Source organism: Panthera leo, chromosome F3 (genome assembly GCF_018350215.1).
Source record: "Panthera leo isolate Ple1 chromosome F3, P.leo_Ple1_pat1.1, whole genome shotgun sequence".
In the NCBI taxonomy this organism is placed as follows: Eukaryota; Metazoa; Chordata; class Mammalia; order Carnivora; family Felidae; genus Panthera; species Panthera leo.
In genome coordinates, this window is record NC_056696.1 from 66851906 (window position 1) to 66875856 (window position 23951).

The 23951-nt window shown below is 58.0% G+C and overlaps 1 protein-coding gene across 10 annotated transcripts in view; it reads left to right on the forward strand.

The window, feature by feature from the left end:
- The window catches only part of ARHGEF11 (Rho guanine nucleotide exchange factor 11), an 87303-nt gene that overhangs the window by 34873 nt on the left and 28479 nt on the right, over nucleotides 1-23951 (forward strand). For 9 of the 10 annotated variants that reach the window (XM_042926419.1, XM_042926428.1, XM_042926420.1 and 6 more), the window contains exons 2-9: nucleotides 9220-9234; nucleotides 9555-9652; nucleotides 10569-10667; nucleotides 16482-16531; nucleotides 17204-17261; nucleotides 17991-18169; nucleotides 18854-18925; nucleotides 23117-23236. In XM_042926419.1, coding sequence (XP_042782353.1) covers nucleotides 9220-9234; nucleotides 9555-9652; nucleotides 10569-10667; nucleotides 16482-16531; nucleotides 17204-17261; nucleotides 17991-18169; nucleotides 18854-18925; nucleotides 23117-23236 — 691 coding nt within the window. The remainder of the gene's footprint in view (nucleotides 1-9219; nucleotides 9235-9554; nucleotides 9653-10568; nucleotides 10668-16481; nucleotides 16532-17203; nucleotides 17262-17990; nucleotides 18170-18853; nucleotides 18926-23116; nucleotides 23237-23951) is intronic. The other variant, XM_042926423.1, reaches the window with a different exon arrangement.

Below are 23951 nucleotides of genomic sequence, written 5' to 3' on the forward strand. Positions count from 1 at the left end.
TGGTGCCTGTGGCCCGGGCGGCTCCCCTGTGGACGACACAAGACGGTCCTGCAGCCCCTCTCCCGGCTGCTCTGGTTCATTCCATGCAGTGCTGGCACTCAGGTGCATGTGACCCCTGCCCTACCTGCTCTCTGCGCCTCCAGCCTCTCCCCTTCCAGTCCACTCTGGCCACCACAGTCAGACCTATCCTTTTCGTGCCCTGATCTGCTCCCGTGACTCCCAGGGAGCCTTCAGCCTCTACAGGGAATGAAATCCACAGCCCGCCCCAAGCTCTCCTCCTGCTCTGATGTTGCTTCCGTGTCTCCAAGCCTCTGACGCACCTTGCCACGTAACTCCGAGCCGCCCCGTGAGGCAGGGAGAGCCGGCAGGTGAACTGTCCACGTTGTCGCGGTGGAGAACCCGAGGGTTTCCTAGATCCACCGGCTGGGAAGCGGCAGAGCCCGGGTGGGGACCCATCTTCTCAGCTCAGTCCTGTCTGACCCTCCGTCCCCCCGCGTGTTGCACCGACGGCCTCAGAGCTGCCGTGTCCCCCTGCCGCCTGTGCCCGCTCCTCCCTCCTGTCTTTGCACAGCAGAGCTTTCTGCCCTCGCTCCCGGGCCCTGGTGAAGTTGGCCTCCTCTCTGGTTCCTTCCTCTTCCTTTGGCCCCCTCTCTCCCCAGCCCAGTTTGTAGCCACAACACGCTTCAACGTGCATTTTCTTGTCTAGTGCTTTGTGTGCAGAATGGAATTCTAGAAGTCCGGGAAACTGAAGACTGTAGGAGCTTACATGGTTCTGCAGGTCGATGGCACTCGCCGTGTAAGTCCATGCAGAGGCTAACACCTTCCTGCCTTTGTTAAAACCACGAAGCCATGAATGTAATCCTAACTTACGTGCACTGTGGCAGTCCTTCAGGCTCTATCGACGCTAAGTGTGTGCTTACAATATTTTCATGTCTGCAAAGTTCTCTGGCACATATGGTCTGATGTTATCTTTCAGCTCATACTTTTTTTTTTAACGTTTATTTCTTTTGAGAGAGAGGAGCACACGCGCGAGTGGGGGAGGGGCAGAGAGACAGAATCCAAAGCAGGCTCGGTGCCGTCAGCACAGAACCCAAAGCGGGACTCGACCTCACAAACCGCGAGATCGTGCTCTGAGCCGAAATCAAGAGTCGAACCGACAGGAGCCACCCGGCACCCCTCAAGTCATAATTATTGTATATCGACTGCGTGCTCCGGCCAACAGGACACAATGAAGCTTTATCAGCAAAGGGGGAGAGTAGACGTGAAGCAGTCCGAGAAAGCACGAAATGACCAGTCGGCACTGAGCACCACAGGGAAGATTTCGGGGGAGGCCCGCGTAGTGGGGTGTCCAGGAAGGCCTCCCGGAGGAAGAGGTGTTTGTCCTGAACCCTGGAGCGTGTGTTGGCCTGAACCCTGGAGCGTGTGTTGGCCTTCATGGACGGGGAGGCTCCTGGGGTTGAGGCCAGTGGGGGCACGAGGACCCCCCCACCCAGAGCACCTGCTGGGCTGGGGAAGGATTTGAACCTTTATACGAGGATGAGGACGGTCGGAATCTGCTACAGGGTAACGTTCCACTTTGTCTTTTTAAGAGATTGCTGGAAAGTTCTCAAGTAGAGAATGGATGGGATCTAGGGAGGGGAACGGCCGACTGTGCTAGGAGAGGGGCAAGGAGGGACAGAGCAGGTGGGTCCAGAAACAGTGGTGGGTAATGGCAGTAGGGTGTGGCGGTGATTAGATTTGCAGGGGTGTCAGAGGTAACTCGGGCTCCCACGTGAGTGACCGCATGGCATGGTTACCTCGGGAGGAGACCTCTGCTTAGGAGCAGGGCCCACGCTAGGAGGCTGATTTCAGTTTGGACATGTTGGCTTTGAGGTTTCTGTGAGGGTGATGTGCTCCCAGCCACCCTTGGAGGAAATGGTATTTTCCACATTCATTGCTGAGAAACCGGGGCTCGGAGAGGTGGGGTGCCAGCCAGGAGAAGGCTGAGCCCAAGCCCGAGCCTGTATTTCACCCCAAAACAGTGCTTTCCAGACCATAGCATGGGCTGTGTGATAAACATGGAGTGTTGAGCCCCGCACGCCGGTTCTCGCCACCCCCCGACCCCCTCCGTGCACCTGTCCGCCCCGATGCCCGCCGCCCTCAAAGCCCTGCGTGGAGGCGACCGGGACAGCCGGGGGCATCTTCACTTCTCCGTTTCTTAGTCACCCACTCTTTCTCATCGGTGTGCCTCACCTCTGGCACATTGAGCGTCGGTCACCTAGTGTGGACCTTGAAAAGATTTGCACGGGACTCCACGCCGTGGGGAACCTAACAGAGTGCCTCTCTGAGCCTCAGCTCAGAAGGGAGCAGCTCTGAAGGGAGGGCCGTGCACGTTCCTTCAGCAGACCTGTCGGAGCGGCCTTGTCCCCGGGGCTCCGGTCCACCCCGGGAAATCGGTGCTGGCGCAGAGGGAAGGGGCTGCTCGAGAAAGGACGCGTGTTCCCCGCCACCGAGCTGCCACGTTGGGTCCCCGGGTGGGAGCGTGAGGGGTTCCCACGCCGCTCTGCAGCCAGTGCGTGACCTCGGGGGTGGGAGCCTCTCTGGCCACTCTGCCAGGGGCTTCCGCTCCCCACCCCCCGCTGCCCCCTGCTTGAATTGAGAAGAGACCCACGTGCAGAAGTGGGTGGTGGCCGAGGGCCCCGTGGATTCCAACAGAACTGGAATTGGCTCCTGAATTTCCAAGCCCAGTCCTTCTCGGCAGCACCCTTTGAAGTGTTGACTCTGCACTCTGGTTCTTTCTGACGGAGACTGCTTTCGTTTGATCTGTGCCTCTTTTTTTCTAAGTGTTCTCAAGCGTATGAGCTCTTAGGGGCAACAGTGTCTCTTCCCTTCACTGCAGGGATGTGCAGGCTGGAGTGTCTGCCTCAGACCGTGGGGAGACTTCCGCCCAGATGCAGAATCCTTGAAAAGGGTGCCAGGAGGCTACTTAGAGCTCCTCCACCCTGGTAGATAAGGGAAACCAGACCAGTAAGACCAGGTCAGGGTTCAGCGAATGTGCACTTTATCTAGAACGAAGGTCCTGGCAAGGTAGCTCTTTCCTGGTTCACTGCCGCTCCTGGCTTTGGGGAGGGGCTCAGGAGTATGACTTTGCCCAGACACCAGAGACCTACGTCAGCTTACGTAGGGTGTACTTTTTAATCTCTGTTGATCGTATTTGTTATCTCTCTAGATATACATAGCGTATGTGTTCTGCGTACCTTGTGAGTCTAGAGTACATCACGTGTATTGTGTGTGCGTGTGCACATGTGAGGTACATGTATTGTGTGTATGCAAAAAAGAAAATACCAAGAAAGGCCCAATAGAGACCAGTTAGTTGGATCCTCATACGTGGCCACAGGTCAGATAAGTTCATTCAGGGGCCTGGACCTTGAAGCCAGATTGTATCTCAACTCTGCTTAACCCCGCTGCTCACTCTGAAAATGGGGGTGTGCTGCCTACCTCACCTGGCTCCGGGGAAGGTTAAATAGACAGCATACGGCAGGTGTTCCGCACACCGCGCGGAAGGTAGGAAGGACTTCGTAACTAGCGTCACGGGGACATCCTAGGCTGCTCCCTAGCTGCAGGCTGCCGGCAGGACAGAACGAGGATGACGCGAACAGGCCCTGTCGGCAGCCGTTGTCCCCTTGTGGGGCTTAGAAGCACGGTGGTGCCAGAAACCAGAAACCTGTGGTTTCTTAGTGTGAAAGGGTCTGATTTTCAAATTTTAACTAATTTTTAAAAATATACACACCCATAGGCCAACAGGAGGGGTAAATGGGCAGTTTCGGATTTTGTTGTCGGGACAGTCTCCACGCGTGTCCGCGCTTCATTGCGCACGGGGGGCGGGGGGACGGTTTCGGCGTGGATTTGCAGAGCGCCTCTTCTGCGCCTGGTGCTGCTGCGGGTGGAGGGGGGCAGACCGCCAGGGTCGGGGGAGCATTCCGGAAAGCCCGGCCGGGACTGACACCAGATGACGGGAGTAGTGTCGGAGGGAGGGCCGAGGGCACCTCAGCATCAGGGTGTGGCCGGCAGGGCAGAGAGAAGGGGAGGGACGTGGAAGGTCTCTGCGGACCGGGACGGAGCAGTGTGCATTTCCTTAGCTTCCCAAGACGAGGCCCAGAGAGGAAGCCAGAGACCGGTGGGAAAGCTTCCCTGCAGGGGCAGGACGCGGCAGGGGCGGCTCTGGAGGGACCTTTTGTAAGGTGGCATCTTGCGTTCTCGACCATGTACGTGCTGAACAGGTTCAAAACGTAAAGTTAGATAAATACTGAGGAAAGGAAACCCCCCAAGTTAAGTACAAGTACGAAAAGAGGCCTGGATGCATTTCAGGCCGATAACATCAGAAAGCAGCTTCCGCGCACGGTCCTGACTGCGCGCCTCTGATGCAACGCGATGTGGGGACAGAGCTGCAGGGACACCCCGGACTGACTGAATAGACATGTTGGTGCGTTCACCCCAGCAACCCTCTCACGTGGGAACCGGTTCTCACTCCGGGAGAGGAAGGACCCGCTAGTGTCAGAGTCAAACCGGAGATGTCAGTGTGGACTCACGCTTTCTGCATAAATACTCGCTGCCCTGGCCCCCACCGATCCTGTCTCTAAGTATGACTCCCACTGAAAGGAACCAGGGGTCCTTACAGGAGTGTTTGATCCTAGGCCTGGCTCGGGGAAGGTAGGCAGTGAGCCGGGAAGATCTTGTGCCAGAAGGCAAGGATGTGCTCAAAGACAGACGGTGACACTGTAAAGGAACAAGGTCTCCCCCCAGCCAGATGGGGACAGCTCCGAGAGTTTCCAAAAAGTGATGATGAAAGGGGCGCCCGGCTGGCTCAGTCAGTGAGCACGTGACTCTTGATCTTGGGGTCATGAGTTCGAGCCCCACGTTGGGCATAGAGGTTCCCAGAAAAAAAAATAAACTTAAAAAAAAGAACATTAAAAAAAAGCGATGATAATGGACTATAATGCATTGCATTAAGGAAGAAATTCATGAGTTCGTGGCGCCGGTCCAGGAAAGGGAAAGACTGCCTCCTTTACAGGAGACTGCCCGCTAGTGGATGTAGGAGTGGCGGAATCAGTAGATGGCCTTTCTACGGCTACAGTGCAGCATGCGGTCCAAGCAAGGAGCCCCCGTGGAGGGTGAGGCCGCTGGGGAGGGGCTGTTGGAGAAAAGGTGGTCCTCTGGCTCAGGTATCACCCCAGCTTGCCCGCCGATTCAAGTGGGAAACATGTTTTTACCACTGCCGACTCCCCGGAGCGCACCTGACCCAAGTAACCAAACCTGGCGTAACCACTTACATGATACTCTTTTAAGAGGCTTAATCTGAATCTAATCATGAGACAGCCGAGTCCTCTGCAGGCCGATCGATAAGACGACTGGCCTGAGCTCTTACACCTCAGGGTTCAGAGGGACCGGGGTGGGTAGGCGTTCTGGAGCAGACGAATCCCGAGGAGATTGAGTAAATGCAAACTGCGGCTGGACCCCGGTCGCAGGCCGTGGGAAAGCAGCCATGCGGAAGAGCCATACGACAGTTGGGTTTGAGCGCGGACTACATGTGAGGTAATTCTGTTGTATCGACGGTGAGCTCCTTGGGTGCTGAGGTCACTGTGGTCGTCCAGGAGAAGTCGAAGGTCTTGGGGGGTCATGCTGACGTACTTCGGGATCAAGTGTCACGCTGTCTGCAACTTTGAAATAGGGAAAAAGTGTGTAACTTTGGGAAAATAAAGCAAGCGTGACGAATGTTGACTGGGGAGTCTAGATGGAGGCCTACAGGCACTCATCGTGCTGCTCCCCTCAACCTCAACGCACGTTTGAAATGTTTCAGAATACAATCTTGGCGTAAAAGATAACGCAGGCTGCCGTGGCCAGGGAGAGCACGGTGGGGTCCGTGCCCCTTGACCAGAGCCTCGAGGAGCAGGGGCAGAGGGCGGTGCCGTCACGGGGCCACGGTGTTTGGGTCCCCTCGGTGGAAGGCCCTTCGGCGCCAGGCGGCCTCGCGCGCGTCTGGTTGTCAGGCGTGAGGAGGGAATCGCGGGTCCCGATCCGGGGCCCAGGGCGGGCCGTGCCGGGGAAGGCCGGTCCACGCAGTGAATCTGGGCTTTTCCAGTCACCCAGACCCAAGGCTAGAAGCCACACGGTCAGTGGGGGCGGGAAGCAGGGAGCGGGTCTGGAAACGTCGGCTGCACTGGGCAGGGGGCTCAGTGGTGGGGCCCTACTGGGAAGCTGGGCCAGACCTCCTGTCTCGTGGCTGCCGTTTAGCGAGCCACGTGTTCGGGGGGGCGGAGGGGGGCTCTGCACTCTCCCAGGCCTTCTCCCTTCAGGTTTAGGCCGATTCGGATCTGATCTCTGCTGCCAGACTTGGTGGGAACGGCATGAAGGAGAGGGGAGCCCTGCCATTAAAATCCCTTCTCCTTTTCTGACGGCCGACTACGTTCTTTACTTCTCCCTCTTCCCTTGTCTCTCGGATTTTAACCTTCCCGAGGGCTCCCTCCAAACTCTCTGCTCGGGCTCAAGCCCCCGCCGACCCAGCAGCCCGCGCGTTGTTTCCGCCCACCTGATCTGCCGATGTGTCTTCCTGTCCAGTTCCGGGGTAGTTTTTCCTCCTCGAAGCTCTCAAAGAGAAAAGGCTGTTCGCATCTGTTGCTGAAGTGATTCTCGTCCACGCCCCTGACGTCCTCCGCCGCCAGGTCCACGGGCCGCCGCTCCACGTGCCTTTCGTGACGCACGACAGCGCACGGCCCAGCTCGAGCGCAAAGCAAACCAGGTTTCGAGTTCCCGTCCCTGCCAGGCTTCCATACAGGCGTGGGCCAGACTGCACGAGGCCAGGAGGAGGCCCCGGCCGTCCCAGCAGAAAACGGGCTTTCCCCCGAGGTGGCGAGGAGGAGGGGTTCAGGCCCGTCCTCGGTAGCCCAGGGGTGGGGTGTGCGGATCTGACTGCAGACAGCAGATGAGCGGCTGGAATAAAAGACCTTCAAGTTAAGGTCCGTCCTGAGGACCCGTCTCTGAGGGGGGCCAGCACGGAGCTGTCGCCCCCGCGTGTGTGCTCCTCCTCCGTCTGTACCCAGCGCCTCGCACGGTGCCCGGAGCAGCGCCGTGCCGTCCAGGAGAGCTTTCCGCGGCGATGGAAATGCCTCGTGCTGTCGGGTCCAGTGAGCGTGGTCACCACCGTAGCTAGCTAGGAAGCAATGGAAATATGGCTGGGCCAGCTGAGAAACTTCCATTCTATTTCAGATGTGAATTCAAATAGACGCCTGTAGCTGTTACGTCGGGTAGCACGGGTCTGGGCTCTAGGGCACTCTCTCAGTTGCCCTGAGATCTCATTGCCACACGGCACTGTGCACGTTCCAGGGGGACAGCGTGACATACATACGTTGCAGAATGATGACCGCAGCAAGTGTGGTCATCGTCCGTGGATTCTAGACCACTTACGGAGTGCTGAGCTAAGCTGGGTGCCCGGCGTGGGTGGAGGGGTGGGGGTGGGCAGAGATTGGAGGCGGGTGATTTGAAGACAGCCAGAAGCCGGAGCTGCCGGCAGCGCACGCTCTCGTCTGGCTCACGGATGCGGTCACGAGCCGTGCGGCGGGAGGGACATCTGGGGAGCAGGCGCGGTACGGGCAAAGGCAGGGGCCAGAAACCAGAGCAGGTGAAGGGCCGGTGGCAAAGAGCAGAGACGGAGAATAAGGTGGCGCGCCTGCCGAGTCCCGCCTGGGCGGTGGGCCCCGGGGGCCGTGGGGGGACCAGGCAGTACGTCCCGCTCGGCCGCGGCCACGGCCCAGCTCGGGCAGCACAGCCTTCCCCCCACCCCGCGCACCACACGGAAGCTCTGGGAGGTTCCCGGCAGCAAAATGACACGGGCGGATTTGCATGTCAGCAAGATGACTAGTGCACTGTGGGCAGTTTCCACTCCGCGGCCCTTCTCGGTGCGATTGAGGCTTTTCTTGAACCAGCCGTCTCCCGTGTCTTGTCTGGTTTATGTCTTGTTTTGTTCTTCCTTGTCTCTCGTCCTCCATTCCCGTGTCACGCTCTCCTGGGCCCCACGCTCTCCTCTCCCTTGGCGTCCTCCTCTCTCTGATCCAAAGATCAGCCAGTAAAAAGCAATCTCACCTGTCCAGGGAGGAGGGGCGCCAGGATGAGGGGAGAAGAAGACCCCCCCCCCGTCTTTTAACTTTGAAAGTTATTTTACCGTGTCATATATATCACTTGAAGAGCTGGCTCCTTCGCGGGATCCAGAACCTAAAGGCTGCAATCGAGAATATGAGTTTCTAGCACCAGCCCTGTGCCCCAAACACGCAGTCTCCTTCCTCAGAGGCAGCCAGAGTGTGTGTTTCTTTTGTACCCTCCCAGAGGTGTCTTAGATCCTTTGTGCATACGTGAGCGAGCATGTAAACGCACACGAAGAAATACTTCCCCCCCGCTCTTTTACCCACTTTTCCCTGTGCTCGTAATTCTGCGCCTTGCTGTTTTCACTCAACACATCCTGGAGGCCATTCCTTTCCGTTAAGGGCCTTCCCGTCACACGCAGCTGAGCACCCTGCCATCATACTGTCACCGTCACACTGTGGTTTGCTCAACCAGCCACCACGTGAACATTTACACCAAGGGCATGTCCTGCCACTGCGCACAGCGCCTCCGCTAATGACCTTCTGCCTGGTCACTTGCTGTAGACACGCGGGAGACCCCCTCAGAGGGGCAGCAGGCACACTCTCCTGAACGGAGAGGCGTGGCAGCCATTGAACTTGTCCTACTGCTGTTGAAGGGAAGATCTGGTTTGGTGACCTCGATACCTTGAGGTGTTAGGGTCTCACTTAACCTTTGCCGAGCGGGGCGCCTCGGGCTGGCTGCAGGTAGGGCCTCATCGTGGGCCGGATTTCTACCACCGGACGGGCCAGACTCCAGGAAAAGGGGCGTTTTCAGAGGCTTGGCCATTGCTCTCGCCCTCCCTTCCAGAGAAGCGTATGCTACCCCGCCCAGGTTAGTCCCAGTTCCCCACCTGGAGGTGCCCGTCTAGAGGGGACGAGACAAAGCCCGAGGCGGGGAGGCTCTCTGCTGCACCCGCCGCCGTCCTCTGCCGGCTGGTTCTGATGCCCCGCCGTCTCGCCCTGCGGTCTCCCTGTCCTTTGCCAGTCGCCTCCTGACACTAACCAGCTTTTGTTTTCTCCTGTCTTTTCCTTGCCTCCATCTCCCTGCTGCTTCGTTCTGTTCCGTCAGCCCCATTGCCGCCTGGTAAGAGCCACCAAGCGTGTGTGTCTGTGCGCGGTCTGCTCCCGCCACTCCTTCTTTGTCTCCCGACTCCAGGAAGGGCTCTTGCCCTTCGCGCCTTGCTGGGTATCAGGGAGACCGTGCTTGCCCTGTGGCCCCGGATCTCACATAGGTGGTGTTGCCTCCTCACATAGTGGTGTAGACACGGCTGATCTCCCACCAGATTAAGCCGGTTACAGGCTGAGAGGGGTGGCCTCTCTTCACCCAAGACTCGGGCCCCTTCTAACAGAGCTGCAGGCTGGTCCCTCCCCGCCCGGCTCACCGCTGCTCTCCTTGCCCTGCAGGTTAAGTAGCCTGTCTTTGGGAGACCCGGCGCCCGGACGCAGGCCTTCTTCCCACCTCCGCCAGCCCTCGGACGCCTCTGACGCCTCTGACACAGCAGGTAACCTTGGGGCGCTAACACGCAGACACAGAAGGGGTGCCTTCCCCGGGGGCAAAGCAGCCTTCCCGTCGCGCTCCTGGGGTGTGCTGGGCTCGGCAGTTCTCGGTTTATACGACTTGTCTCCTCTGTCCGTACACCAGCCACGGAAGGGGGATGTTGTCCCCGCTCAGAGAGCAGGGGGCCGAGGCACAGAGGGCTTCAGACACTTGCCAAGTGCATAGGCTCGGAGGGGCCAGAGGCAGGCCCGAAACCAGTTGGGTTTAACTCCAGGGTTCCCGCGCTGGCCGTCGTGGGACGGGGCCCGGGTCAGCACGCGGGCTCGGTGCCCGGTGTGCGGCATCCAGTGCGGTGTGCAGTCCGCGGATCCGGGGCGCGATGTCTGGGGTGCAGCGTGCAGGGTGTGGGGTCCGCTGCACACCCGCAGGGACGGGGGCACCCGGCAGCCGTGGCTGTCTTTCTTTTTCTCCACATTCTGGGGGCAGACGTGTGTGCGAGAAGAATGGGTTTTCTCTTTCCCTGCACCCTTCCCCGGGTCTGGCGAGGGGCCCGCTCCGGGTCGCCCCCCACGAGCCGCCCCCCGCCGCCCTCGCCAGGCGGGATTTCCCAGCAGACCCCTCACTTGGGCTTCAGTCACAGGGCTGCTTCCCTGTCCTGACCCTCTTTGGACAGCCTCACCTGACAGACCCAAAGAGACAGACGACTCAGTGACTGGAGAAGGGTGACTTCTTACACGGGGCGCAAGGTAGCTTCCAGGTGTTCGTTGCTCCGGAGGCAGTCGTGTCATCGCCCTAGGTTTGCTCAGGAAAAGGCTGGGGAGCCGGTTAGTCTGGAAAGGCTTTCTGCGGGAGGACGACCTGGGGCTTTCCCGGTCGGTGGTGGCTCCTGATGATCCTTCTCTGTCTGTCACCCTCGTCAGGTCTTGTTCAGCGCTGTGTCATCATCCAAAAGGACCAGCATGGCTTCGGCTTCACCGTCAGTGGGGATCGTATCGTCCTGGTGCAGTCCGTGCGGCCCGGTGAGTGCCACGTCCCGCTGCCCACGGGGGACGGGGACACCGTGTGGGTAGCAACCGTGTGCGTGACCTGCTGCGTGATTAGAGGACGGGCGTGGGCGCTCCCTGGAGGTGTGGGGAGTGCTGGGCGTGTGTGAATTACTACGAACTGGTCCCCGGGGCCGTCCGGGGCCGTGTCGGCAGTGCCGTGCGCCAGACAGAACTCGTAGGGGTCACGTCGCGTGCCCGCTTCCCCGTTGGGAAGGGTAAGAACGGCAGGGTGGCCCTCAGGCTGTCGGGCAGATGCCAGGTTGCCACCCAAGGGAGGCCCTCTTACCGGGTCAGAAGGTGCCGTGTGGGGTCGGTGTGCCACCTGCAGCACCCTACAGTTTGGGACAGCGTGCCGGCCCGGGCGGGTGCGGGTGCCGGGGCGGCCGACGTTAAATAGTAAAGGGCCAGAGAAATGACGTGTGCCGGGCGGTCTGGGAGGAGACGGTGCTGGGAACGAACGGTGTTCGGGCGGTTTGTGGTCCAAGCCTCCCTGAGAAGCAGTAGGATTTCGGGAGCAGTCGCAAAGGTGGGAATGAAAGACGGCTGGCAGGATGGGAAGGGAGCAGAGCGGGAGGGCACGTAGGCGGGTCGGTCGAGCCGCCAGTTGCGACTGGAAGAGCCGCCAGCACCTGGAAGCCGTGTCGCCCGCCAGGAGCTAGAGCCGTGCTGGTAAGCGACCCCGGCCGGAGCTGACAAGCGGGAAGGACGTGGGAGCGGGGACGCGTGTAAACCAGTGTCCCTAGGGGGGTGAACTTCAGTGTGGCCGCGGGGGTGGCGCGGGTGACGTGGAGAGTCTAAGGCTTGACAGGTACGGGCTCGGCCCCTGACCGCCACAGAAGCAGGCGTCGCAGTAAAGCGGCTCAAAGCGACGATTTGGTGTCTCCGTGCGCGAGAAAGTCGCGCTCTCACCGTCCTGTGGTCTCAGAGTGCGGTGGCGTCACGTCTGAGAAAACAACACACGCGCCTTCGTTAAAAACACCTTGTTGCGGGGTGTTCCTGCTAATGAGCGAGTCACAGTCTCTGCCGGAGGGTCTGCCTCGATGTTTTGGGGCCGGGGGTGGCTGTGGCGATTTCCTGAGATAAGACGATGACGTTTGCCACATCAAGCGACTCTTCCTTTTAGGAATGTCTCTCTGTCACGGGCGCTGCTGTTGGGGAGCATTTTGCTCACAGCACAACTTTCAAAATTGGAGTCCCTCCTCTCCACCCCTGCTGCTCCTTTAGCAACCGCGCTGATGGGATATTCTCAGTCCTTTATTGTCGTTTCAACAGTCTTCACGGCATTCTCACCAGGAGTGGATTCCATCTCAGGAGACCACTCGCCCCGCTCCTCCCCAGCAAGCACCTCCTCGTCCGCTCAGGTTTTATCCTGAGGTTGCGGCCACTCAGCCCCGTCCTCAGGCCACACTGCACTTCTGCCTGCGCGGAAGTCTTGATGTTTTGACCTCTTCCCGTGAACCGTGAATGGGCCGAGTGGCATCTAGAATGATGAATCCTTCCCAGAAGGTTTTCAATTTGCTTTGTCCAGATCCATCAGCAGAATCATTATCTATGGCAGCCACAGCCCTACAAAATGCATTTGTCAAGTAATGAGACTCGAAAGTCGAAATGATTCCTTGACGCGTGGGCTGCAGAACGGGTATTGTATCAGCAGGCACGACAACAACACTCGTCTCGTTGTCCATCAGAGCTCTTGGGTGCCCGGGTCATGGTCAAGGAGCAGTAATATTTTGTTTGTTTTTTAAATTCTTTAATGTTCATGTTTGGGAGAGAGAGAGAGAGAGCGCGCGCCCACATGCACACACAGGGGAGGGGCAGAGAGAGAGGGAAACCCAGAATCCAAAGCAGCCTCCAGGCTCTGAGCTGTCAGCCACAGGGCCTGATGTGGGGCTCCAACTCACGGACCGCGAGATCATGACCTGAGCCGACGTCGAACGCTTAACCAACCGAGCCACCCAGCACCCCTGTTTGTTTGTTTGTTTAACATTTATTCATTTTTGAGAAACAGAGACAGAGCATGAGTGGGGGAGGGGCAGACAGAGGGAGACAGAATCCGAAGCAGGCTCTAGGCTCTGAGCTGTTAGCACAGAGCCCAACGTAGGGCTCGAACCCACGGACTGCGAGATCATGACCTGAGCTGAAGTTGGATGGTTAACTGACTGAGCCACCCAGGCTCCCTGGAGCAGTAATATTTTGAAAGATATCTTTTTTTTTTTTTTTTTTTTTTTTTCTGCACAGCAGGTCCCAACGGGGGACATAAGATATTCAGTAACCCATGTTGTAAACAAATGTACTGTCCTCTAGGCTTTGTTGTTCCATTTCTAGAGCACAGACAGAGTAGGTTTAGCGGGATTCTTAAGGGCCCCAAGAATTTGGGGAAGGTCAAGGAGCTTCAGCTTACAGTCACCAGCCGCGTTAGCCCCTGACAAGAGTCGGCTCGTCCTTCGAAGCTTGGGAACCGGGCCCTGACTTGTCCCGTCTGGCCGCGAGAGTCCCGGACGGCGTCCCCTTCCAACATGAGACTGTTCGGTCCACACTGAGGATCTGTTGGTGAGTGTGGCCACCCTGGTGAATTCTCTCAGCTGGATCTTCCGGAGAACTTGCCGCGGCTTCTGCATCGGCCCCGGATGCTTCTCCCTGCGCTTCTGTGTCGCGCGGGCAGCTTCTTTCCCGAGACCTCAGGACCGGCCTCAGCCAGCGTCTCGCTGCGCCCGTGCGGCCTCCCGCCCTCGCTCGGCCTCCGCAGAACGAAGACGGCGCGGGCCTTGCTCTGGACCGGGCTCTGGACCGGGGACGTGGTGCGTGCGATGCTCCGTCCGGACCACTCGGACTTTGTCCGCATCGGCAGTAAGGCCGTTTAGCTTTCTCGTCATCCGCGTGTTCCCTGGAACACCACTCCTCATTTCCTTCGAGAACCTTCCCTCGCGTTCACAACGTGGCCAAGCGTCGGGTGCGGGAGGCCTAAGCGTTCAGTCTGTCTGGGCTTTGGACACGCCTTCCCCCCTGAGCCGAATCGCCGCCAGCTTCCGATTTCAAGCGAGGGGCGCGAGACTCTGCCTTTCACTGCACACTCAGCGCCGTCGTAGGGTCAGTGATCGGCCTAATGTCACTGCTGCCGTGTCTCAGGGAACAGGGCGGCCGAGGAAGGGAGAGAGACGGGGCACGGCCGTCGGCGGAGCATCTGTCAAGTTCACCGTCTTACAGGGCACCGCTCGTGGTGCCCCCCCACACCATCACAGCAGTAACACCAAACGTCACTCGTCGCAGGCGCACCTGGGTGGCTCAGTCGGTTGAGCATCTGACTCCTGATTTCGGCTCAGGTCATGATCCCATGGTTGTGGGATCAAGCCCCGCATCGGGCTCTGCACTGAGCATGGATCCTGGATCCTGCTTAGGATTCTCTCTCTCCCTCTCCCTCCGCCTCTCTCCCCTGGGCGCGCACACACTCACGCACTCTCTCGCACGTGCGCACGCTCTCTCTTTCCCTCAAGAATAAAAATATAGATTAATGTAAATAAGTTTTTTCAACCTAAAAAAGATCACTCGTCACAGATCACCATACAAAAATATAATAACAGAAAAGTTTTAGATATTGTGAGAATCATCAAAATGTGGCACTGAGACAGGAGGTGAGCAAACGCTGCTGGAAAAATGGCACCAACAGACTTGCTCGATGCTGGTTCCCGCAAACCTTTCATTTGTTTAAGTTTTTTTTTAATGTTTTTATTTATTTTTGAGACAGAGAGAGACAGAACATGAGCGGGGGAGGGGCAGAGAGAGGGAGACACAGAATCCGAAGCGGGCTCCAGGCTCCGAGCCATCAGCACGGAGCCCGACGCGGGGCTCGAACTCACGGACCGCGAGATCATGACCTGAGCCGAAGTCGGACGCTTAACCGACTGAGCCACCCAGGCGCCCCTCCCGCAAAACTTTCATTTGTAAAACCCACTGCTTGCAAAGTACAGTAAGACAAGGTGTGCCTATGAGCAGGCTAGCATTTCACACTAAGTACATTGCACAGTGGGAAGAAAAATAGACTTTAAGTAATTTTGAGGAAATAGTTGGGATTTGTTTATGGGAAAAGTAAAAAGAGAATTTCAAATTCATGACCAAAATGAGGTCTGTAGATCACACGAGGATATAAATAATTGCAGCTCAGATGTTTGGGAGTTAACTTGTGTCTGTGGGGCTTGTTTTCCTGTCCGAGGACAGAGCTCTGAAGAGATACTTCTGTTCTCTGCTTCCGTGTTGTCCCTGCTGCCGGACAGGGGAGACGGAGCTGGTGGGGACAAAATGCTCGTCCTTCACCTCTGCGGCCGGCCCCACGCAAATAGCATGGGGGTCCCTCGGGTGCAGCTCAGCCCTCTTACATGTCCCTGCCCTGAGGCCCAAGCACAGTCGGACCCAGAGAGACAAGGGCGGAGGGGTGGCTTGCCAGGGAGCCCTGAGTCAAGGGGTGTGTCTGTCCATGTGTGTGTCTGTGCACGGGTGTCTCTGCACACGTGTGTGTGCGTTTGGGGCAGGAGACAAGGAGAGCCTACATTGGCATCAGCGTCGACCTCTCGGGAGTAACGAAGTGGTGGTTACGGTCTTTCCCTGACCTTAGGCTTCTCTAGTTCCGTTTCTCAGAGTGTGGTTGGTGCCCTGCCGACATCAGAGTCACCCGGACCCCAGGATGGCTGCCATCCTTGTCCTGAGCCCACGGCCACAATTACTGAATCACTGTCCACCAGGGGGCCAGGGGTCATGCCTTTGAACACATCCCCCAGTGACTCATGCTCACTGAGGCTTGAGAGCTTCTCCGGTTCCTTTGCTCTGGAGACTGGTTTTTTTCCGAATCGCTAAGTTACTAGAAATCACCACGTGTGTTTCCTACTTTCTTTCCCACCTTTGGTTTCCAGACACAGGGTAGAGCATCTCACGCTCCTTTCGAGTCCTCTTCCGTAAATAGCGCGCTGGAGACGAGGGCGTAGTCTTGAGTCCCGTATTGAAAAGCCAAACTGGGACGCAGTCAGCGCTGTAGAATCTCTTTTTAGACCAGAAACATCTATGTGTGCTTTGTGGGAGTTTTGTTTTGATCAGATGAGTACAGCTCACAGATTGAATGATCATCTGGGGCAGATTCACGAAAACAGTCTTTACGCCACTCGTTAGCTGGCCTCAGCTTTCGTGTTTCTTTTGCTTCCTGGATGTAAATCAGACCAGGACTGAGTCATGGAAAACCACACGGCAGTCACAGCCAGCGCAGCCTCTGGCCAAGGGGCAGCGTCTCAGTGAGTCTCAATCAGAAGCTCTTAATGTGGCCCATTTTAAAGGGAGGAACTAAATAGCGTAAAACAAATTTTGACAGTGAGTGACCATGATCATCTTTATTGATACGAACCCCAGGATACCCCTGAACCCTTCAGGGCTTCAGAAGGACGCTTGGAAACCTCGTTTTTATCCTTTTGTCCATATTCCTGTTAATAACTATCATTATGCTAACAGTACAGTTGATACGGTAAACCCATCCTTCCCACTGGATCATAGGAAGTAGCTCTTACTGGTCTGGGACATCCAGACACATTCGAATAAAGCACACGCCCACTCCCCGGAGCCCGGCCTGCCTCTCCAGCACCGTGGTCTGGCCGCTGGAAGTCTGGTCACTGGAGCAGGACAAGAGGCACCCCCGGCATTTGAGGTCCTGACACAAGGGGCTGAGAAGACAAGTCGGAGGGACCGCAGGGCAGGGTCAGTGACCTCTGGGGAGGGTGGCCGGGCTCTGCTGACCAGGTCGTCTCCCTACAGGAGGGGCAGCCATGAGAGCTGGTGTCAAAGAAGGCGACCGGATCATCAAAGTGAGTGCCCCTCCCCTTCTGTCCGGCACCTGCAGCCCCTGGCCTCACTGCCACCGGGGGCCCCCGGGTTGGGGGTGGGGCCACGACAGGAGCCGGGGTGTGCCTGGCAGCAGGGGCAGCCTCTAGGAGCCCCATCCTCGGCCCTTCTTGACTGTAAGCAACTGAGCTTCTGGGATGGGTTTTATCTTTCCATTCATTTAACAAACAACAAAAATACAGTTAAGATGGAGAGGCTGAGGCCAGCGAGGGGCCCAGTGCCTTTGGATTCCGTCCCCACGCTGCACTGACCTGAGGTCCTGGCCAGCTGCCACCTGCTGTCACCTGCCCGCCCTGTCCACCCAGCACAGAGTCCTAGACGTGCTCAGGAGATCCTAGACGAGGAGATCCCTCGGTCCTCTCGTGAGGAGGACACAGGCTGGGGCAGGTGACAGGAGTGCGGGCAGGTAGCTGGTATGGAACCTACCAGAAATAACAGGTGAAGCTGCAGGTCTCATCCCTGGATCCTCACAGACTGGCTGGGAGGACAGCACGTACGGCAGATGAGAACAGAGCAAACAAGTGACCGGAGGTGTCTGGAGAGCATGGAAAATGGCTTTGAAGGAGTGACATTGCGACCTTGAGAAGGATTCTGTACGTCCATCTGGTTACTTAATAGCATCTGTTTCCCAACAGGTGAACGGCACCATGGTGACCAACAGCTCCCACCTGGAGGTGGTAAAGCTTATCAAATGTGAGTTGGAGAGAGCCGAGCACAGCAAGTAGGGGAGCAGGTGGGCTGTGGGGGCAGGCCCCTTGACCCGGGGCCTCCTTTGTATGTGACCGAGGCAGCCGGGGTCACGTCTTTAATCCTGATCCGCCGGGCCTGCCCCCGTTCCCTGTGGTCACTGCACGTGCACACGGTGGCCTCTTGTCTCCCTACACGCCCATGTGGGCCATATCCATATCGGGCCCCTCCAGTACCATTCACTGCCTGTCCCCCCACGGACAGCCTTTCTCATTGGTTTCCTATCTGGGGGGGAGGGAAGCAGAAACATCCTGTCTGTAGCCAGGAAGACACAACAGTCAGGCCTGCCCAGGTAATGAAACAGAAGCAACAGATTTGAGGAGAGAGTTGGTGGGTGGGCCAAGGCGGGGGGGGGGGGGGGGGGGGGGGGGGGGGCGGGGGCTAGCTTCCACGTGCCTCCTGTGTGCCAGGGGCTTGACTGAATGTCACGAGAGCTGGACAGGTGGCCGCTGGGGAGTGCGGCCACGTATCCCGGTGGGACTGTGGTTGAGCGTTCCACGTGAAGGAAGGGAAGGAACGCAGGGCCAGTGAGCTGGGATTAGGGATGACAGGGCGTTGAAGTGCAGAGAATTTTAAGCTCCGCGCAAGGAGAAGGAGGACCCCTCTGTAGCTTGAGTGTCTGCCGTCCAGAACAATGTGCCACGAGCAAGCCTCTCCTTGTCTGTCTTCCTCCAGCTGGTGCCTACGTTGCACTGACCCTCCTGGGCTCTTCCCCCTCATCCGTCAGCGTCTCTGGGCTGCAGCAGGACCCGGCCCCAGCCGGAGCCCCCCGAGTCGCCCCCACGGTCCCACCGCCTCCTCCGCCTCCGCCTCCGCCCCCTCCACAGCACATCACGGGGCCCAAACCACTGCAGGTGAGCTCCCCTCCTCAGCTCTCATCCGTGGGGAGGAAAGCAGGTTGTAGCTCAGTGTTCTGGTGAGAAGACAAGCCAGAGATCCGTGAAGCCTGTCAGAAAGCAGAGCAGAGAGAGGCTGGCTGCAAGAAAGCGGCCACTCCGTCCTTAGTGTCCCCCTTCCACGCAAACGCATCGGTCTTTCCAGACAGCAGTGGGCTCGTGCCTCCTAAATGGGGGAGACCCCGAGGAGGCCCTCAAGGGCCCTGCTCCACAGCTCCCCCGCACCCCCAGCCGTTGCTGCAAGACTGTGGAATACGCTGGGGAGGAGGGGGACATGGAGCCCTGCTGTAGGCAGAGAATTGGGAAAGGACAGACACCAGGAGGGGGCGGACCCGGGACAGGAGCTAAGAGGACGGAGAGGGCGTAGTTGGGAGACGGGACGGGACCTCCAGTGGGGAGGAAGGCAGAGCAGAAGTCCCAGGAGATTTGGGAGCCGTTGGAGAGCAGAGGTGGTTACGGCCAAGGCTTCTAGGAAACTCCGCGGTAGAAGCCCTGAGGGAAGTGAGGAGCCGAGTGTCACTCCCACGCCCGCGCGGCCCAGGCTGCTGTGGTGGCTTTTCTCGCCTGAGAAATCAGCAGGTAGAGGAGAATCAACCCACGGGGCTGTTCCCAGCCTTCACCTGTCCTATGCTCCGTTCCCAGGATCCCGAATTCCAAAAACATGCCACCCAGATCCTACGGAATATGCTGAAGCAGGAGGAAAAGGAGTTACAGGTAAGGCCCCTGCTCAGGGCGACTGGCCGCGGCCGTAGTGAAACCCGCAGCCAAGTGCACGACCTCGCTCCGGGCGCGCAGCCCGTCACGGCCAAACCCTACCTACCAGCTGGACCTCGTGAGCCGTGGGATTCGTGACTGCGCAGCCCGGCTGAGAAGGGGAATAGGGACCGGAGCACCTGGTCAGGTCGGAATAGTAGATCCGCAGGCCCCGCGCCGGCAGGTGACGGGCGAGGAGAGCACAGCCAGGGAGCACCAGAACCGAGCAAGGCCTCGGGGTCTCTGGGGAGGGAGGCGGGGCGGGTGGGGGCCCCGCCGGCGGGAGGGGTGCAGAGTGAGATTCAGGCGGGGGCGGGGGTGATGCGCTCTCACTGTGGCGGGCAGCCAGGTCCTGGCCCGGCCCCTCCGTTTCAGTTCACGTTGCCGTGAGCGTTCGCTGCACGGAAAGCCCTGTTGTTGGGCAGCGTTCAGAGACCGAAAGATGAGGCGCTTCTTGCCCTCGACGTGACTGTGCTCACGGAGAAGATTCGTAGCACGATGGGCCAGTTGGTAGGGGACACGGAAGAGAGCAGTTGGTGAATGACAGGAGACGCAGGGACACCAGAGAGAGGCCTCAAAGAGGGACTTCTGTGGGCGGAACCAATGCGGAGGGACCGCGGTGAACGGACCGCGTCAGCCAAAGGCACGCACACGTGAAGACGCACTCCTGGGTTCGGCGGGCATGGAATCTGTGTGGCGGGGTGGAGCACAGCGATGTCGGCACAGAGACAAATGAGAGATGCTCTTTCCTCGTGGCGCTCGTACTCCAGCAGGGGGTCGGCGGATGAAGGGAGGTACAGTTTCCCCCACGTTATAATACGTAGAGGTACTTAAGTGTGTTCGTGTCACGCGGTGATCAGGACAGGCCTACACATCAGGAGAAGAGAAGTCACAGTCCAGAAATTAAACCGTACAAATATAGTCAGTTGGTTTTTGACGGATGCCAAGACCATTTAGTGGACAGAGTCCACAACCAGTGCTGGGCCACCTGGCCGTCCGCACGCAGAGAACGGACATGGACCCATACCTCACACGATTCCCAGAATTCATTCCAAACTGCTCAAAGGCTCACATGTAAGAACTAAAACTATTTTTTGAAACTGCAAAACTCTCGGGGCGCCTGGGCGGCCCAGTCAGTTAAGCACCTGACTTCGGCTCAAGTTGTGATCTCAGGGTTCGTGGGATTGAACCCCACATTGGGCTCTGTGCCGACAGCATGGAGACTGCTTGGGATTCTCTCTCTCTCCTCTCTCTCTGCCCCTCCTCCATCTCGCACATATGCTCACTACCCCCCTCCTCTCAAAATAAATAAATAAAACTTAAAAAGAAAACATAGGTACGAGTCTTCGCGACCTTGGATTAGGCAACGTTTTCTTAGGTAAGACACCAGAAGTAGAAACAGCGAAAAACATAAAATAAAATAAATTGAACTTCATCCAAATTCAGAACCTTCGTGCATCAAAGAACACTGTCAAGAAAGTAAAAAGACAGCCCGCAGAATGGAGAAAATACTTGCAACTCATATATCCAGTAAGGGCCTAGTACCAGACTGTGTAAAGGACTCTCAAAACTTAATAGCAAAAAAGACACGTGAGCGCCTTTAAAAGTTGGCCAAAGATTTGAATAGACAGTCAGTAAAGAAAACGTAGAGATGGCCGATAAGCTCGTGAAAAGACGCTCAACATCATCAGTCAGGGTGATGCGATCAAAGCCCCACAGCACTGCTCCACACCCATTAGGGTGGTTAGAGCCAGAATAACAGAAAGTTAACAGTTGTTGGTGACAGTGGCCTGTGTATTTTGTCTGCGTGCTCATTACCCTCATCTGTTCCCACCATTGCCGGTGAGGATGTGCAGGCACGCAGCCGCTGTGGAAAACGGCTTGGCAATTCTTCCAGATCCTAAACGCAGAGGATCACAGATGCATTGATTCCACTCCCGGGTACAACCCGAGAGGACTGAAAACACACATCCAGGCAGAAACCTGTACGTGAACGTTCTTCATACCATTGGTCATAACGGCCCCAAAGCGGAAACAAGCCAAAAGTTGTTGGTAAACGGAGGTGGTCTGTCCGTACGATGGGATGGCTCTCGGCCATAACAAGGTCGGACACACGCTGCACAGCACGGGGACCCCGAACACGTGTTGCTCGTGAGAGAGCCAGGCACAGAAGGCCACAGGCTGTAGGATGACATTTACATGCAAGTCCAGAATAGGGAAGTCTGTAAAGAGAGAAAGTAAATGAGTGGTTTCGGGGGTGGAGGAGGGGAGAAGTTGAGAGTGACCGCCGTCCTGTCGGGTGGTGGCCGTGTTCGGGAATTACACGGCGGCTTGTATGCTCTGCGAAGGCGCTCCAGACCACTGAATTGGGCACTTTAAAACGGTGAGGTTTACGTTATGTGAATCACGTGTCAACAGTTTCTACAATGGTTTTTGAGGGCACAGAAGCCCAAAAGAAGGAATAATCATGCCGTAATCAGAGCAGGCTTCCTGAGGTGGCCCTTGAGTTTGGGTTCGGTCTGTTTTACTCTGGAACGTACTTTGGGCCTAGAATTCCATCTGAGCTTGGGGTTTATTCTGAAGACCGTGGGATTGGTCAGGGTTTTGAACAGGGGAGTGATCACACCTCCAGACCGGCAGTCTCCACGGAGATGCGTGTTCTGTGCGTGGACACACCAGAAGGCCACGGGGGGCCACGGGGACATCTCAGAGGCAGAGGAGCGGGGCGGGTCCAGCGGCAGGAAATGAAGGTCAGCTTCGGTTGACCGTGCGACGTTCAGATAAAAAGGCCGTGGACCCGGCCGGTGGACGTGACAGGGTTGAGCCTCAAGGGAGAGGGCAGGGTTGGGACAGAGGTTCAGGCGTCCTTGGCCCGAGCTGGTAGTTGAAAGTGGGGACCGGGTGTTGTCACCCAGGGTGCCGGGGCCAGAGGAGGAGAGCGCGCAGGGATAGAACGTGATGCTCTGGTGCTCTTACCGCACACGCACCCGCCCATAACATCGCTGCTATGGTTGCTGTTACATTCAGATTTCAATTATCTGTCCTTCTCCCTGCGGGATTAAGTTCCTTAAAGGCCAGGGCCACACCGCGTGTCCCTGCACATGCGTGTCCTGCACTGGCATGGCTGGCACACAAGGCGGGGTGGAGACCAGGCGAGGCTGCGGGCAGCTGGGAGGGAGGGTGGGGGGCACCGGGGCGGCTGTCTGAGGAGGGGGCGCTGGAGAGGTGACGGCTGGGGCCAGGCCTCTGGCTTTGGCCTTGGGTCATCGGGCTCCTTGGAGGAGTAGCAGTCAGATCATTTGCGGGCAGCAGGGTCTGGCCCCGAGGGTGGACCCGTGTCTGGAGATGTGTCCGTGGATGGAGGGTGAAAGGGCTGAGGGTAGTCATAACTGACGGAAGGGCTCGTGTGCTCGCAGGATGGGGGGAAGGAGCCACTGGAGGGGAGCCCGAGGGCATGAGCAGCGTCTCAGCAGAGTCTGGGGAGCTGGAAGCAGGGCTTCTCCAAGGGCCGGGCCCGGGATGTGATGTCGTGTGCTGGGCGGCTCGGACGGGATGGAACGAGAAGCGGGGGGTTGTAAAATGCGGTTGGCAGGTGGCAGGGGGGCCTCAGATGAGCTTCGAGAACGTGTGCACCCACCGTCTTGTTTAATTGCGAGCCAACACTTCCTTCCGGAGTGAAATTACAGTAGCTGCTCCCGCTGAGTCCTCATGGACGCGATGGCGTTCAGGTCTCCCAGCTGTCCCCGTTTTATCCGTGAGGACCCGGTCCAGCTTGCGGGTCTACGCAGTTAGTGAGCACGGGTGGCGGAGTTCAAGTCCAGCCTCCCCGAGCGCACAGCCCAGGCTGTAAGCGCGCCGGGTGAGCGTCCAGCCGGGCACGCACATCCGGCTGCTCCACGGGGACGCTGTGCATCCGCCCCCGGAGCAGGAGAGGGAGAGACTGCCCGGGCCTTCCTGCCGTCCCTCTCCAGCATCGCCTGCGCCCTCACCGCCTCCACACCTCTCCCTCCTCCTAACGTGCGTCTCCCGAAGGCAGAGAGCTCCCGTCTCTTCTCTTTGTTGTGGGGTGACTCCCCGTTCCCTGCCCCCGTGAGTTGTCTGTCCTCCACTGACCACCTTCTGCCTTCCCCCGTCACCCTCGCCCGTCCCCAGCGGATCTGCGAGGTGTACAGCCGGAACCCCGCCAGCCCGCTGGAAGAACAGATGGAGGGCGCCCGGAGGCGCGTCACTCAGTTACAGCGGAAGATCCAGCAGGAGACGGGTGGCTCGGCGGTGAGTGACGCAGGCTGGGCTCCGGGCGGGTGCCGCGCAGGCGGCCGGGGGCAGAGCGCGGAGAGCCCGGATGGGCTTCTGGAGCTGTGCAGGACCCTGGAGCTGTGCAGGGGCTGACCAGTAAGCGTCCAGGACTTTACAGGGAACGGAGGGCAGCAATTCTTTCTTTAGCGCCAAAGGGCCCCTTCCTGCCCCCGATGAGCCTGCGGCGGAAGGAAACACGCACGAACTAAGTCGGGCCCTTGGCTTCAGTCTCCCTGTCACCTGCTCCCCAGTGCTGTCCTTGGAGCTGACGGCTGTCCCTGAGTGATCTCACACGGCGCACGTCTGGAGGCTCCTTTCAGCCCCCGTCCCAGCACTTTGCACGTCAGCCCAAGTGAGGGACCCACAGCGCTGACCGTTTTGTGTAAACGGAGTTTCCAGAGAGGAGTGTCCTTACCTGTCCTAGTCAAGGGCTTTGTTATTAGCATCCGTCTGAATCTCCATCAGGCCTTAACTCTTTGGGTAAATAAGAAGGAACCCGCCAGAAACTTTAAGATCTCCGAGAATAGTTTTGCCAAAGCTGGTAGAACTTGTTGGAGGATGACCGTCTTTCTTCTTTAGAGCATCCAGATCGAAATGTCTGGGAACCGCAGGCTAGTCAAATTTGAACCGTTGTGTCTTCTGAAGGACAGTCAGTGTCGCATGGCTGGTAGGAGCTCAGGTTCTGTGCTCG